The following is a 16,741-nucleotide window of genomic DNA, read 5'->3' on the forward strand; positions in this document are numbered from 1 at the left end:
AAAGAAGCAACTCCAATACTGGTTGCTAGCCATTCTTCAATGAAACCCACTGCATGCCATTCATACATACAGGGAGAAACACGGGTGCCTAATTTCAGTGGACTATTCCAGTAGGTTTTAACACTCTTGTTAACAAAAGGGGGAAAAATGTTAAACTAAATGAATTGTTGACGTCTATAGCCGTCAATGGCAGTGAATGAGTTAATAAAACAAAACTAGTATCTTGCTATCCTCTAAAATCAAATCCTTATGGATCTGAATGTGGACCCCGATTGAAAATGTTAGCATATGTTAACTGTCATCCAGCGATCATCTGACATACTGTAGATTTGCGACAAGGAGACAAAAAAAAAAAAAGAATGAGCACAAGAAAAAGACCACCAGAGGTTGCTCTTTCTCTCACATGATCAAAGATTATCTCTTGAAATTATTGTTTGGTAGTTACAACTGAGCACACCTAACAAAAACGCACGCACACACATTGTGTCACGATCTGTCACGGTTGAAGTTGGATGTCACGAAACGGAGTGGAGGACCCAAATGCAGGAAGGTAGGAGAGCCACGGCAGTGATGCTGATAACTTAGTTTTAATCAAAAACAAGGAAACACAAAATCACGCCCGAGGGCGGATAGAACAGCGAGTAGTGTGAGATACAGCGTAGCATCACGGAGTAATAACCCGACACTCCTTGCTGCTTCTGTCAGGCTTTTATCTTGGCCTGACGAGCTAATGGGCAGCAGGTGTGTTTGGCGGGATCCGCCCTCCAGCTGTTTCCCCAGCAACTGCAAGGGAAAACAGAAACAGCTGACCCCAATCATGACAGTACCCCCCCACTAACGAACGCCCCCAGGCGGACCACCTGGCAGAGAAGGGTGCGACGAATGGAAGTCACGGACAAGTGACTGGTCCAGAATCCAGGAGCGGGGGATCCACTGGCGGTCCTCAGGACCGTACCCCTCCCAGTCGACCAGATACTGCATCCCCCTGCCACGCTTTCGAGAGTCCAGTATGGCCCTAACCGTGTAGACAGGCTGCTCGCTGACGACCCGGGGAGGCGGTGGGGGCGCGGCCGGCGGGCACAATGGGCTGGCAGAGACAGGCTTGAGCAAGGACGTGTGGAAGACTGGGTGCACCTTGAGTGTGGGTGGCAGGTTGAGCCGAACTGCCACCGGGTTGATCACGGAGTCGACTTCAAATGGGCCGACAAACCGAGGCCCCAGCTTCTTGGAACTCCCCGCTAACTGCAGGTCCCGAGTGGAGAGCCATACCTTCTGTCCCGGTCGGTAGGATGGTGCTGGGTTCCGGTGCCTGTCCGCGAGTCGCCTGTTGCGGGCCCTTGTGCGGCACAGGGCCTTCCTGGCGTCCCGCCAAACCCTGCGAGCCCGGCGGAGGTGGATATGGACCGAGGGAATGGCAACCTCACCCTCCTGAGAAGGGAACAAAGGGGGTTGATAGCCGTAGGCAGCGTTGAACGGGGACAAACCTGTGGCAGAGCACACGAGGGTGTTGTGGGCATATTCGATCCATGGAAGGTGGGATGCCCACGAGGAAGGATGCTGATGGCACACACATTGGAGCGCCGCCTCCAAGTCCTGGTTAGCTCTCTCCGTCTGCCCATTTGATTGGGGGTGATAGCCCGAAGACAGGCTAGCCGTAGCTCCCAAAGACTTGCAGAAAGCCTTCCACACCCGGGACACAAACTGAGGCCCCCTATCGGAGACGAGGTCGGATGGGATCCCGTGGATCCTGAATATGTCCCTTATCAGGATATCCGCCGTTTGCAACGAGGTGGGCAATCTGGGGAGGGCGATAAAGTGCGCCATCTTGGAAAACCGGTCCACCACCGACTGCCCGTTGGAATGTGGTAGCCCGGTAACGAAATCCAGCGCCAAGTGCGACCAAGGACGGTGGGGAATGGGCAGGGGGCGGAGCTGACCGGCTGGCATATGGCGAGAGGACTTATTACGAGCACACACCGTACAGGACGTGACATACTCTTTTATGTCCTTGCGTAGCCCTGGCCACCAAAACCTCTGTGCTATTAGGGACAGCGTTCGACCCACCCCAGGATGACATGCCACTCTTGACACATGCCCCCACTGCAGCACCTCTTGACGAAGGTGTGTGGGTACAAACAACTTATTCCCAGGGCATGCTACCGGGGTCTGCGTGTCGCCAGTTGCTTCCACCACCTTTCGCTCTACCTCGCACTGGAGGGCTCCCAACACTCTGTTCTCCGGCACGATCGTTTCGGGTGGAGACCCCTCGGCGGCTGGACCGTGCATGCGGGACAAGGCATCCGGCTTGGTATTCCGGGCTCCTGGTCGGTAAGTGATGATATAATTAAAACGTGTCAGGAACAGGGCCCAACGCGCTTGACGGGGATTTAGTCTCTGAGCGGACCGGAGGTACGACAAGTTCTTGTGGTCCGTGAAGCTCTGGAAGGGTTCCGCCGCGCCCTCCAGCCAGTGCCGCCACTCCTGCAACGCAAAAATAATGGCCAGCAGCTCACGGTTGCCCACATCGTAGTTGCGCTCCGCCTGGTTGAGCCGACGTGAGAAGAAGGCACAGGGATGCAGCCTCTGGTCAACCGGGAACCGTTGGGACAACACCGCCCCCACTCCCGTCTCTGAAGCATCCACCTCGACCACAAAGGGAAGAGCCTCGTTAGGGTGTGTCAAAACCGGTGAACGTGAAAATAATAATTTTAATTTAACAAAAGCGGCCTCAGCCTGCTGAGTCCAAATAAACGGAATCTTGGTAGACGTCAGCCTCGTCAGAGGTTTCGCTTTCATGCTATAGTCGCGGATGAACCGACGGTAGAAATTAGCGAACCCCAGGAACCTCTGCAAGTGCTTTCTTGACGTGGGTGTTGGCCACTCGACCACGGCCTGGATCTTGGCCGGGTCGGCTCTCAATTGACCCCTCTCCACAATATAGCCGAGGAACTGGACCGAACTGGTGTGAAACGCACACTTTTCTGCCTTCACGTATAGCCGGTTTTCCAGCAGTCGCTCCAAAACCAGCCGAACGTGTTGTCGATGTTCTGCTAGATTTCTAGAGAAAATCAAAATGTCGTCAAGATAAACAAAACAAAAGTGATTAAGCATGTCACGCAAGACATCATTAATGAAACATTGAAACACTGCGGGAGCGTTTGAGAGGCCAAAAGGCATAATCAAATACTCAAAATGCCCTTTGGGTGTTCTAAACAATGTTTTCCATTCGTCGCCCTCCCTTATCCTAACCAGATGGTAGGCACTGCGAAGGTCTAATTTGGTAAACACCGCAGCAGAATGTAATGGAGCAAATGCTGACTCCATTAGCGGTAATGGGTATTTTTTTTTAATTGTTATGTTATTCAGACCACGGAAATCGATGCAAGGGCGTAGAGTCTTGTCTTTTTTCTCAACGAAGAAAAATCCTGCCCCTAGCGGCGACTTGGAAGGCCGAATAAGCCCGGCAGCCAGCGACGTTGTGACATATTCATTAAGGGCTTGGAGTTCCGGCTTGGCTATTCGGTACAGGCGTGTACTAGGCAGTGGTGCGCCAGGAACCAATTCTATCGCGCAATCATAAGGTCGATGCGGAGGGAGAGATAAGGCCCGGTCTTTACTAAAAACTTCCCGTAAGTCGTGGTATTCTACTGGCACATTTTCTAGGTTAATAGATTCCATTATTGCTTTAGCTGGACTACGGTGGTGGTTTACGGCTGATTGCAGGCAATGTGAGTGACAAAACAAGCTCCATCTCTCTAACCTAGGCATGCCCCAGTTTATGTCAGGGTTGTGCCTGGCCAGCCAAGTCAGACCCAGGACCACTGGGGCTGACCTGGAGGGCATAATGAAAAACTGTCTAGTCTCCACGTGATTTCCCGATAAACGCATATGTAGACTCTCTGTTCTATGTGTAATCACCCCCAAGAGGCGCCCGTTGAGGTCATACATCTCCTTGGTTTTCTCGAGTCTAATCACCGGACATTTCAAGATGTTAACAATTTTCGGGTCGACAATACAATCATCAGCCCCAGAGTCCACCAAAGCCGTCATCTTTACATTCACCCCACCCCATGTCATTTCTCCTGACAATTGGAGCCTTTTAGTGTCCAACTGGCCATTTGGGTCACCTGATCCCGTGGACTGGGAGTACTCACACTGGTTGTTGCGTCGGGGTTGAATGGTTGTGGCTGGAACGGGTGCGACGTCCCGACGTCTATCAGGCCGCCTCCAACACGTGGCCGATTGGTGTCCGGGCCGACCACAATATTGGCACCCCTGATTTCTCCACCGGTTCCTGTGTTCCGCTGCAGAGAGCCGTCCTCCCCCCAGCTGCATAGGGTCGATGCCATCTTCCGCAGGAGGGCGTCGCCACGAAGCGTCGGAAGGCGAGACGCCGAAGAAGTGCCCCGCGGACGTGGTCGAAACCGGCTGAGCGGCAGTGTCTGCTGCCTTAGGTCGTCGCTCCTCCTCCCGTTCCCGCTGCCGCTCCCGCAACCTGTTGTCCAAGCGGATGACCAGGTTGATGAGTTCCTCCAGGCGGGACGTCTCGTCCCGTGCCGCCAGCTCGTCCTTGATTCGCGGGCTGAGTCCTCGCCGAAAGATCCCACACAGCGCCGCTTTGTCGTAACGGCTCTCGGCCGCCAAAACCCGGAAGGAGATGGAGTATTCTGCCACGGACAAGTCGGCCTGCTGGAGGTCCAGCAAGCGGCTGCCCGCTTCCTTCCCTTTTACTGGGTGGTCGAAAACGTTTCTAAATTCCGCCAGGAAGGCAGGAAATGAAGCTCGGAGCTCTGGATTGGCTTTACTGACTGCCATCGCCCATAATGCCGCCTGGCCGGAAAGTAGGCTCATTACAACGGCGACCTTGGCGCCATCGTTCGGGAAAGTGTGCGGCTGTTGATCGAGAACCAGGCTACACTGGTGAATGAATTGTTCACACCCACCAATTTCGCCAGAGTAGCGTGGAGGATGGGGAATATTGGGTTCCCGAAGAACAAAGTTGCCAGCTAATCGGGACACGGAGGAGACAGGTGACGCCCCGGCTGGTCGTAAGTCTTCCGCGGCCGTGTCTTCCGACCTCCGCTCCACCTTCAAGGTGAGTCGCCCGATCTGGGCGGTTAGCGTCGACATTGCCTCCTTCAGCTCGCTGAAGTATTGCTCGTGCTGTCCGAGTAAACGCCCATGGCTGGCCATGGCCTGGCACAGGCTGTTGGGGTCTGCGGGGTCCATTGTGGTCGGGTTATTCTGTCACGATCTGTCACGGTTGAAGTTGGATGTCACGAAACGGAGTGGAGGACCCAAATGCAGGAAGGTAGGAGAGCCACGGCAGTGATGCTGATAACTTAGTTTTAATCAAAAACAAGGAAACACAAAATCACGCCCGAGGGCGGCTAGAACAGCGAGTAGTGTGAGATACAGCGTAGCATCACGGAGTAATAACCCGACACTCCTTGCTGCTTCTGTCAGGCTTTTATCTTGGCCTGACGAGCTAATGGGCAGCAGGTGTGTTTGGCAGGATCCGCCCTCCAGCTGTTTCCCCAGCAACTGCAAGGGAAAACAGAAACAGCTGACCCCAATCATGACACATTGAAGTGGTGCTGTTATTTTTTTTAAACGTTATTGTGGTAAAAAAAACATCTAATGACAGCTTATAGTATCGTATTTATATGGATGTGGATATGTATGGTCGATTCAATAGTGTCTTTGTAATACTGATCAGATCAAAACTATGACAAGTTATCATCAATAGATTCATAAAGAGAGCCATGTAGTGTCAGTCTTGGCCACTTGGAGGTGCTGCAATTCCTTGTCGCTCGCCATCCTGCTTGGTCTACTGGACTCCAATAATAATACAGCACATATGATATGAAAAACAGCACAATACACTGGAGACAAGGACAATCCTCATTAATTCTGTATGATCACCGGGGACTTAAACGTTTACACTTGTGGTTCATAACATTAGACACATCTGACAAGATATGTGTAAAACATTCGATTTTGATATGTTTGTCATTGTTGTTGTAGTTTGGTGTGGCATACCACTACATGGCAGGGCAGAGCATTCACCCAACAATTATTATTACGAGCCGCATATATTTTGCCATTTATTCCTAAAATTGGTTCATTAAAATGCATTGTATTTATTCTTTTTTTTTTGTTTCAACAAATAATTTATATTAAATTATTGTAAATAATAAACTAAAATAAATACAAAAAAATGGTCATAAATAAATTTCGATTATACATTACATTTAATATTTCTTTCATTTATTTTATTAAATAATTGGTTACATTTTGTATTTAAAATCAAATCAAAATCTATTAGTAAAAATAAACAATCTTACATGAATAGAAATGTTTAATTTATTTTATAATAATTGGTGAGTGTATTTACTGTAAATCGTAAAATAAAAAAATATACACTTTCAAAGTATTTATTGTATTGAGCACCTGGTTAATTATTTAAAACATTATAGAATTAATTAAAAAATACTAAATAAACACATGAGATAATTACAAATGGAAAAAAAAGTCTACACACCACTGCTTGGTTTTTGTAATATTAATATTAAACAATAAGACCAAAGACCAATCATTATATGTTTTCCCCACATATAATTCGTTTTTCTGAGATATTGTGGGTGCAAAATGTGCATACCCTCTTCTAACTGGGAAGTGGCCGTGTTCAGAATTAACCAATTAATCACATTTAATCTCAAATTAAATGGGAGAAAGCACCCACACGTCACCATTGTAAATTACTTAAACCTCAAATGTCAGATGTTGTAGTAGATGAGAGGATCTGCTCGCTTTTTGTTTATTTGTACTTTCCCTCTCTAAAAGATAAAAACAATATTGAATTGAGTTAAGTACAGATTATTGGTCACAATAATGGTGGAAAAACTTTGAAAATGATTTATATTCGGCTCATTCTTTAGATCACGAAAAAAAAAATTTGAGCAGAATTTCAGCAGAAGTGTAGGCTGCAGTCCGATGTGTGAGCTTGCGTATCAATGGGCTGCATGACAGGAGAAGGAGAGGAAGTATTATAGGTGAATTTGTCTGGGCCACTTGGGATTAGTGCGCAGATCCTGTGAGGATTTAAAGAGGATCTGTCAAGACGAGCCAGAGAGAAAGTGTTCACTTATTTAACGTTTTATATCAGTGCGACACAGTGACCTACAAAGCATTTTAATGTGTCATAATTTAAAACACTCCGTTAGTTGTCATAGTCGATCAAATCTTACACTCAAGAAGATCGAAGCAGCTCATGTAAAGGACATCACGTGAATGAATAAAATCATCTTCTGGGAAAACAAAAAAGAAGCTCTGCATATGATGGAAAATAAATCCTAGTCATCATCATCATCATCAGCTGTATTACCATTACAAGTTTGTGGCTCATTGTTCATATTTCAGGTCGGTTATATGACACCTCTTCCTGACCTACTGAAAGCTTACGTCCACTTTCCGTTCGCTGTCGGTACACTGCTTCCTGCCACACTTTACATCCGCCCGAGTGTGCTCACATCTCGCGTTTCTGTTAAGTGGCCGGCTAATCTCATTTAAGTGTTGTGACTTAACGTGTGACTCCTCACCTGCTGCAAGCTTATGAGCAGCTCAAAGCTTGTCTATCAATCTCGTTTACAGCTCAGGTACTAAACTGATGGCCCACTTACCCAAATGTAAAGTGTAGTGTAATGTACATTATGTATGTATGTGTAAAGTAATACGTACGTACGTATGTGTGTAATTATAGCTACTAGCTACGTATGTAGTAGCTACGTTTGCATACATATATGCACAGTGCTTACCAAATGCATTAAACTACCTGTCAGAGACTATCAAACATCATTCAATTCTTTTATAAAGAATCAAATTTGTGAGCGACCAATGTTTTACCACTTTTAATGAGGAATTTCATACTGAACTCCAATTTGAGAAGGCTCATTTATTTATCGGAATATAACGAAATAATGACATATTGCTTTTGACTGAGTCCAAAATGGAATATGGGTTTAGGTATATCAGTATATAATGTACATTATAATGCATCACTATTCTACCTGTTGCATGTTCATCCGAGACGCTAAACCAACCCGCTCCGTATTAGCTACGGCTAGTTAGCTGGCGCAGCTAAACACTGTCAGGGTGTGGATCCTCTCCTCTAAGTGACTCATACTCACCGCCCCAACATTGAATAATATACACTGTAAGTATCACAAAAGGAGGACAAGGAGTAGCTAAGCATTCATACGTTGAGTAAGAAGACAGAGAAGACATGCTAATGACAAATCTAATGTGAAATGTAGAGTAGTGAAACACTAGAATTGACAATTCCGAACATCTGGGCGTTTCTGATATTTCTGCATTACAACGCAATACAAATGCATCGTTTACATGGTGTAAACAAACGACATATTGTATTGCTTTTGCCTGTGACTAGCATACAAACCAGGCAGATTGCTATAGTAGTCAAACAACATTTCATCACAGTTTAATCAAATGACAACGATCCAAAGTGCAATGCTTTTCAATGAGCGGAGAGCGTCCTGTCACCGAGTCGACCGCCATTTTGACTGGTGGCGTAAACTCGGAATTAGTGTACACACCAACTACAGTGGAACGTTATCACCCAGGAACAGCAAGTTTGCAGGTAAATTTATAAATGTATTGCGTGACAAATGTTTGTTAATTTGTCACAATTAAAAGATAGGATTTGCCTACTGACTGTTTATCATTGTTCTGCAGTGATGGGCAATTTTCATTAATGCTTTTTCCCTTTATGATAATGGTTTAGAAATCAGGAATGAAATGAAAGTATTTAGATTTTGAATCATTATTGTCAGTTCAGTTTACAACAGTAAAAAATAAAAATAAAAAATCAGTCAGATCACTAAGTAAATAAGAGTAGAGAAGCAATGCTATCCAGTGAAACGAGAAGAAAATATAAAGCTCAGGAGATCTTTGTTAGAAACGGCAATGTCCGCTGTCCTTGAAATCAAGCGTCTTTTCTCATTCTGTTCCCATCAATGGCCTACGATGTCTTGTGGCTCAGCGCCAACCCAAAGTACAAATCAGTCATACTACTGCATTCTTCTCCATTGTCCTTAACTCTGAAGTCTACCTCCACCTCCACGTGCCCCCTTTAACCTTGCCCCCCCCCCCCCCCCCCCGAGTGTCTCTGCACAGCCCTGTTCTTTGTCGTCACAGGCAAGCGGATATCTTTGACCTGTGATCTGCTATGGAGTTGCCGTAATCACCTTTTGAAGACTATGCCAATTGAGGTGGACAGCAGTCACCTCTAATGTGTGCGCAGACGCCCAGTAGCGCACAGACACCCTATTAAACGCCTCGCAATTGCGTACGAGGTGTGAATCCAATTTGTGAGGATTGAAGATTAGGAAGGCTTGCTCGTGACAATTTCTGGACAACTAAGCAGATGAACGCAAGCTACTTGCTGTGGAAATCCCGCTTGTAGGTATTGTCGAACTTATGGAATCTAGGTGACAGATGGGTTCCCGTTTGAATGAGTGGTTTCTATATTATATTTTTATGCAGTGAAATACGACTTCAGAAGGCTTTGGTTCGACCGTATTATTGACCCAACTTGATGTGACAAATATCAAAAAGTCAAAATTCAAAGAAAAGTAATAGTGTGTAACTTGCTAAAAGCGAAGCAGTTGTGTGATCATTAAGGTGATTATAGTTAACAAAATAAGAAAACTAAAATTAAAAAAAAATAGTTAATGAAATTTGAATATGTGAATTTTATTTAATGTGCGAAATTTAAAAGTAGAAGTCGGATCTTTTTACCACAAATTGTTCATGTGCCGCACATACAGTGAGTGAAAGTTACATTTGTTATACACAGTATAGAATATCATATGGCCTTTAGTGGAGTAAAGTACTTGTACTTGAGCAAAAGTGGTGACATGGTGACATTTGGTGAATTTTCAACAACGGTCTAATTATTGATTTTTTATTTTACAGTGTAGATGTTGGCCCTGAGCAAGTTTGGCTCATGGAGATTCAGAGGTAAAGCAAGTGTGGCCATTTTGGCTTGCAATGTTGTCCCACCCCTACAGGATATGAAAAGGTAGATATAAAGGAATACCAGCGCAGTATTACAGACTTTACGGTACTGACAAAACCTACAGACCAATTATATGAGAGTAAAGCCTTCCCACGTGATATCACTCAGCCAATCAAGCCGGCATTTTAGCTGGTAATCTCTGACGGTGTGCAGATCAGAGAAAGATCAAAGAAAGATAGTCAGCGTGGAAGTTGAGTTAAAGATGGAAAAAGTTCCGAAAAATGACAGATTAAGGAAGAGAACATTTGGAACAAAAAATAAAATAAAATCTAAATTAAGAAATAAGAAATAAGAAATAAAGAGCCATAAAGACTTTTTGACTTATAATGTCATTAGTGTGGTTTTAGTGTTGCACGAGTGTCATACTGTACTGTATCATATAGTATTTTGGTTTCAAACATATGAGCAGGGCAGCAATACATACTGTTACGTGTGCATAGCAATTATATCTGGAATCAATCAAAAAAAATAATCACATATCGTCACCCTCTTAAAATAATACATAAATAATAATAATAAAAGTCATTTTTTTTGCAAAATATTTAATTTTTTGCCTAAATGATGCAAATCTGAAAAAATGACTAAGGCTATTATTTTAAGAAGGCGTCGATATATAAGAAAAATGATGAAAGTTGAATAATTTTAATGTTGAGGGAAAAACTTTAATTTATTGTTGCCATGAGGGTCACAGTAAATGAAATAATGTCCTCATTACCTGTACAAGTACGTGATGGTTGATGGAGGGTTAAAGGTGTGACGCGCAGTGCCTTCATGCTTTGGCAAAGTCACTAATTGGTCAGACTTGAGCCGTACGCTGCCTCTCAATCCTCCTGTAATCTAATTTGGGGATCACCGCAAAGAGGTATAAAACAACACCCAGGACGGCATAAACCGCTGGAGTGGGTTCGGCTTTCAACACCAATTGAGACAACACACAAGCCGAGTTTGGACGGATCGAAACTCTCACAAACCAACTTAACAACCATGGGTTGGGAAGGACAATCTGAGCCGAATGGCACCGAGGGCAAAAACTTCTACATCCCCATGTCCAACAGGACCGGGATTGTTAGAAGTCCATTTGAATACCAGCAGTATTACATGGTGGACCCCATCTGGTACAAGCTTCTGGCTTTTTACATGTTCTTCCTGATCTGCACTGGAACCCCCATCAATGGTTTGACACTGTTGGTCACGGCTCAGAACAAGAAGCTTCGGCAACCTCTCAACTACATCCTGGTCAACTTGGCTGTGGCTGGTCTCATTATGTGCGCCTTCGGATTCACCATCACAATCACATCGGCTATCAACGGCTATTTCATTATGGGAGCCACCGCCTGCGCAGTGGAGGGATTCATGGCCACGCTGGGAGGTAAGTTCAGCTTGCGAGTGACGGGCTTGATTGAAGTGGCGGGTAAACGATCGATTCCTAACCAAACTTTCCTGCAGGTGAAGTCGCTCTCTGGTCTCTGGTGGTGTTGGCTGTGGAGAGATACATTGTGGTGTGCAAACCTATGGGAAGCTTCAAGTTCACTGGGACCCACGCTGCAGCTGGAGTTGTCTTCACCTGGATCATGGCTATGGCATGTGCCGCACCCCCACTGTTTGGATGGTCCAGGTAGGCCTTTTTAAATTATTTCGTCCCAGTTAAAATGCATCTTGAACTCATTCACTGCCATTGACGATTGCAAACGTAAAAAAAATAATTTTAACCATTTTTATTAGTTTAACATTTTTTTTCTACTTTTGTTAAGAGTATGATAACCTAGAATTTTTTTATTGTACATTTAGAACAGATATAAAATTTGTGAGTTAACTATTGAAGTCATGCGATAAATTACAATTTTAATCACCTGATGCCCCTAATTTTTAATAATCATTTCGTCAGGCAATTAATTTTTTTTAATTGTAATTAATCGCATGACCTCACTAGTTAACTCATGATTAATCACACATTTTATATCTGTTCTAAATGTACAATAAAAACTTTTTTTCTAGGTTTTCATACTCTTGTTAACAAAAGTGGAAGAAAATGTTAAACTAATAGAAAATAGCTCAAATAAATTTTTGATGCTTATAGCCGTCAATGGCAGCGAATGAGTTAACAAACAGCTACGCCCTCTAGAGGCTGTCGAATGTCAACAGGCGCGGCCTGGTAATCATTCACTTTAGTGACTCATAGAGAGCTTCAAATTCTCGAGCCTACAAACCTTGCATACATGTTTTGGGACAGTGGAAGCAAAATGAGAGCATTGCACCTTGCAGTGCTAACCACTTGGGCCAAAATATTGCTTCTAAGTGGAATCATACATGATCACTCTTACACAGATACCTCCCTGAGGGCATGCAGTGCTCCTGCGGACCCGACTACTACACTCTGGCCCCAGGCTTTAACAACGAATCCTACGTTATCTACATGTTTGTCGTCCACTTCTTCGTCCCTGTCTTCCTGATTTTCTTCACTTACGGCAGCCTTGTGCTTACAGTCAAAGCTGTAAGTAGTGCGACGCATTAAATCACCCATCTGTCGCCTGAAAAAAATAAATAAATTTGAGTTTGGGTCTTTAACAACGTTTATGGTTTACTTCAAGGCTGCAGCCCAGCAGCAGGACTCTGCCTCCACCCAAAAAGCTGAGAAGGAAGTGACACGTATGTGCGTCCTGATGGTCTTTGGCTTCCTGATCGCTTGGACCCCATATGCCACCTTCGCCGGCTGGATCTTCATGAACAAGGGAGCTTACTTCTCTGCTCTGACTGCTGCTTTGCCCGCCTTCTTTGCAAAGAGCTCCGCCCTCTACAACCCAGTCATCTACGTGCTGTTTAACAAACAGGTCGGTGCCGCGTACTGTCTTCTTGACGTCTTTAGTGGCGCTTGCGAATATTGCTGTTACATTCCCTGTTTCTCTTGCTCTTTTTTTTTTCTAGTTCCGTAACTGCATGCTGAGCACTATTGGAATGGGCGGCATGGTGGAGGATGAGACTTCCGTGTCCGCCAGCAAGACAGAAGTGTCTTCTGTGTCTTAAATATGATGACAGCTCCAAATCAATGGACGTTTTCCTTAGTGATTGCATCCAGATTTGTAAACGATCCCATGAAAAAAAAAAAAAAACATCTTGGACTTTTGCCAAATGGAATTACGGAATATGAATGGACTCTGGACAAAAACACACTAACGAATATCAACTCACTTGTCAATATGTATATAAAAAAAAAACAGTGCAAGAGAGATACCAGAAGGCTGCAGCGGTTGTGCATCGTGTTGTCTGGTCTGTTTGTGTGCACGCGAGTGTGTGAATGAACTGTGACTCACTGCACAGAGTTTGACGGCACTCGACGACGCTCGACTATCAACACGTGGCCCATGTGCAATCATGTGAGGCTATTTTCATGTAATTATGTCATGTTTCACTGGCCTACCAGTGTGATTGTTTTTATGTATTTGACCAAAAGAAGAAAAAAACATAGGATGGAGTAAATAAATGCATGCATGAAAAGATCTGTGTACTCCTTTTGATTCTTGCCTTGTACGTTGTCCCTTTTTATTTTTTTACCTTTAGCAGAAAATGGATTCCATTAAGGCTTAGGTTCAAGTTTGAATGTAAGTTTACATACATTATAATAAGATCATGATATAACATAATAAGATCATGATCAGCAGGATGTGACTCATTTTAGTCTTACTCTAATTAGTCATCACGGTGGGTGGTCCAAATTTGAGTAAGATAGACAGAAGGTTGCAGCAAGGGTTCATATTTACACGTTGGAACAGCTTAAAACAAAGTGATGAGTTTGAACTCTGCAACGATACACCTGCACAAAATGAACGGTTTTATGTTGGAATCTGCTTTGTCTTTTCATACAAAATGCATGAACAAATTGTTCAATAACAGCACTGCGACTGATGTCACCCTGCGTTTTTTTAATATGGAGCCACTTTGCAAGCTGCCCCGTTTTATCCACATAGGCACACTTACACTCCTGACGTCTGAAATGCACGCTTCGCTCAAAGGGGCTCTCACGACGGAGCACACTGGCAGCTGCAGAGGTGATCACGCAGTTTAATCACAGACGCGCGCCTTAACACCCAAATGGTAGTTAAGTTGTGTGATAATCCCAGGAAGTGTGTCAACGGCTGAAAGTCGCTTTGAGCAATCTGTTGGGAATCCTCTAATCACACATAAGGCCTTGCGGAAATGGATGCTAAAACTATTTGCTGTCTTGGAACGCGCAAACAGATGATCTGGAAATGAAGTGAGCAACCGTCATTATGAGTCATGAGCATGACGTTGCACTCTAAAAAGAGAATTGTTGGCCAATTAAAAAAAAAAAACGTGCTTCAATTGGTAACACACGATTGAATTAAATGAATCCAAAGTAAATATATTAAGTTTAATTAATTAGGAGTTCGTTAGACTTAATATATTCACTTTGGATTACTTTTGGATTCATTTAATTCAAGCAAGCATATTAAGTTTAATGAACTCATAATAAATTAAACTTAATATATTCACTTTACATTGAATTAATTCAACCCTGTGCTGCCAATTGAAGCATTTAAAAAAAAAAACGTTTTAAAATTGGTCAACAATCCAATTTGTAATCTTAAACTGGTTCAACGATTCCCTTTTAGAGTGTGGGAATGCAGTTCTCACATAGCACAGAGTTGACAAACGTCAGAAGGGAGCCGTTTGTAGAGCTTTATCAAATACTCCACTTATAAAGATAAGAATGCGCAGTTTTTCATTGATAGGTCAGAGAAATGTTCATTCAACAATGTGTTTATTGTTATCATACTCATTATTATTATTATTATTATTATTATTATTATTATTATTATTATTATTATTATTATTATTATTATTACCCTAGTGAGGATAAGTAGTTCAGAAAATGGATGGATGTTTGGATGGTTGTAGTTTGCAGTGGCGTAGCAGTGCAACGTGGAATGCTGTTTGATGCTATACTGCTCTCTGGAGGCAATCCTCAGTACCACCTGGTCCATTTGAGAGCATTTCTCAACCAAGGTCATCATTATTTCAAGAATTTGAGATACAGCCCTTGCTTCATAGTACGCGTACATTATAAGCACAAAGTGTAGAATATCATTTGCATTTGAGAGGTCAATGCCAGGTTGTTTTATTAATGAAAGTCAACACTGCTTGAAATTCACTCATAACAAATGTGACACACAAGACTGTAACACATTAGCTCAACTAGGTTTCACTGTACTGCACAAAAACGCAATGTGGCATTTATCCCCGTGATGCAACCCTTTATTTCCTTCACACATTCTGATCCTAATTGTCAAGCTGGGAGCGCATACGCTGTAATTTACTAGCGCAGAGAGGCGGCCCTGGACACCTGCATCCCATTAGCATTTGTGTAAGGGGCAGCACCCCGCAGAGAGGAGCCTCACTTCTCCTCGCCATTTAATTACTTGGACCAGAAAGAGGACTGCTGCAAAGTGAGGCCTTGATAACAAAGTGCATGTAATTCCAGGAGGATGTTCGCCGTGAACAACGGCCTCGGATGGACTTCGCTGATTAGCTTTTTAGATTCTGTTAAACGTAAATTGCAGTTATGGGGAAGTCAACATTCTCTCCGACTTATACATTGATGAATACATTGCAACATAGAAAATATGTTCTGTTCTTTGGCGCAAGGGCCATCTCACCACAACGGTTTCGGAATATGGTTGTGTAACTGACTGACTAACGAACAAAACAAAAAACGACGAATGATTTTTAAAGGTTAAAATAATTCAATTGCCATGGAAAGGATAATCAAACAAAGTCCATGCATTTCCTGTAGCGCTAGGGTTGCAGGCAAAATGGCATATCCCAGCTGATTTTTTTGCAAGAAGGCGGGGTATGCCCTGGACTGGTTGCAAGTCAATCACATGACACATACCAGACAAACAACCATTTACACTCTCAGTCACACCTATGGGCAATTTAGGGCAGGTGTTTCAAATTCATTTTTATCACAGGCCACATTGTAGTTATTATGGGCTCCTTATGAAGGCCATTATGACAGTGAAAATTATATAAATCACCTCATCGCATTATTACAAATAGTCTACACAATTTTATTATTATACTGTTTATATGTATAAAAAAAATGAATTCAGAAGTCGTAAAATAGTGACAACCACATTTAAATACTCGGATGTTCAATTGATGTTAAGAAGAAGATTCTTGTCATCTTAGTAAAAAAAAACAAAAAAAAAAACACCTGTACCACTAGTTAGACCTGGTTTAACAGAGTCTAAAGTCATACCTTCTTTTTGTCACCAAACTGGAGATGCACTGTAACGCCAAGGGATGGGTAGCGCTCCTACCAAATTAAAAAATACAGTAGACTAGACTCGTTCCCACAGCAATGGAATGTGGGAGGACCCAGAGTAAACCCATACAAGCCCAGGGAGAAACGTGCAAACTCAACACAGGATTTGAACCCAGAACCTCTCAACTGTGAGGCCTACATGCTAACCACTTTGTACCGTGCCTTGATCAAACAACATTATCATAAAAAAAACAACAACATACCATCAAGTATCAAAACTAGATTGCTAGGTTGATAATATCTCATCCCAATAAGCAATCAAAGAACACATCTTGTCCTGAGGATAGCGAGACGCCACA

General features: G+C 43.6%; 1 protein-coding gene across 1 annotated transcript; it reads left to right on the top strand.

Annotated features, from left to right (window-relative positions):
- The first annotated feature begins 10,977 nt into the window (after positions 1 to 10,977).
- Positions 10,978 to 13,593, top strand: opn1mw4 (opsin 1 (cone pigments), medium-wave-sensitive, 4). Its single transcript, XM_086086757.1, has 5 exons — positions 10,978 to 11,468; positions 11,546 to 11,714; positions 12,425 to 12,590; positions 12,688 to 12,927; positions 13,022 to 13,593. Exons 1-5 carry the CDS (start codon positions 11,084 to 11,086, stop codon positions 13,118 to 13,120), a joined length of 1,059 nt encoding a protein of 352 aa, XP_085942883.1. The 5' UTR covers positions 10,978 to 11,083; the 3' UTR covers positions 13,121 to 13,593.
- The last annotated feature ends 3,148 nt before the right edge of the window (positions 13,594 to 16,741 follow it).

This window comes from Leptonotus elevatus, chromosome 10 (assembly GCF_054856555.1).
Source record: "Leptonotus elevatus isolate MCC_2025b chromosome 10, RoL_Lele_1.0, whole genome shotgun sequence".
Taxonomy (NCBI): domain Eukaryota; kingdom Metazoa; phylum Chordata; class Actinopteri; order Syngnathiformes; family Syngnathidae; genus Leptonotus; species Leptonotus elevatus.

Excerpts from the sequence above, each read along its gene's own strand:
- opn1mw4 (XM_086086757.1), top strand. The coding sequence starts at position 11,084 with ATGGGTTGGGAAGGACAATCTGAGCCGAATGGCACCGAGGGCAAAAAC. Across the intron at positions 11,469-11,545 it reads ATTCATGGCCACGCTGGGAG|GTGAAGTCGCTCTCTGGTCT; the intron begins GTAAGTTCAGCT and ends ACTTTCCTGCAG. Across the intron at positions 12,928-13,021 it reads ACGTGCTGTTTAACAAACAG|TTCCGTAACTGCATGCTGAG; the intron begins GTCGGTGCCGCG and ends TTTTTTTTCTAG.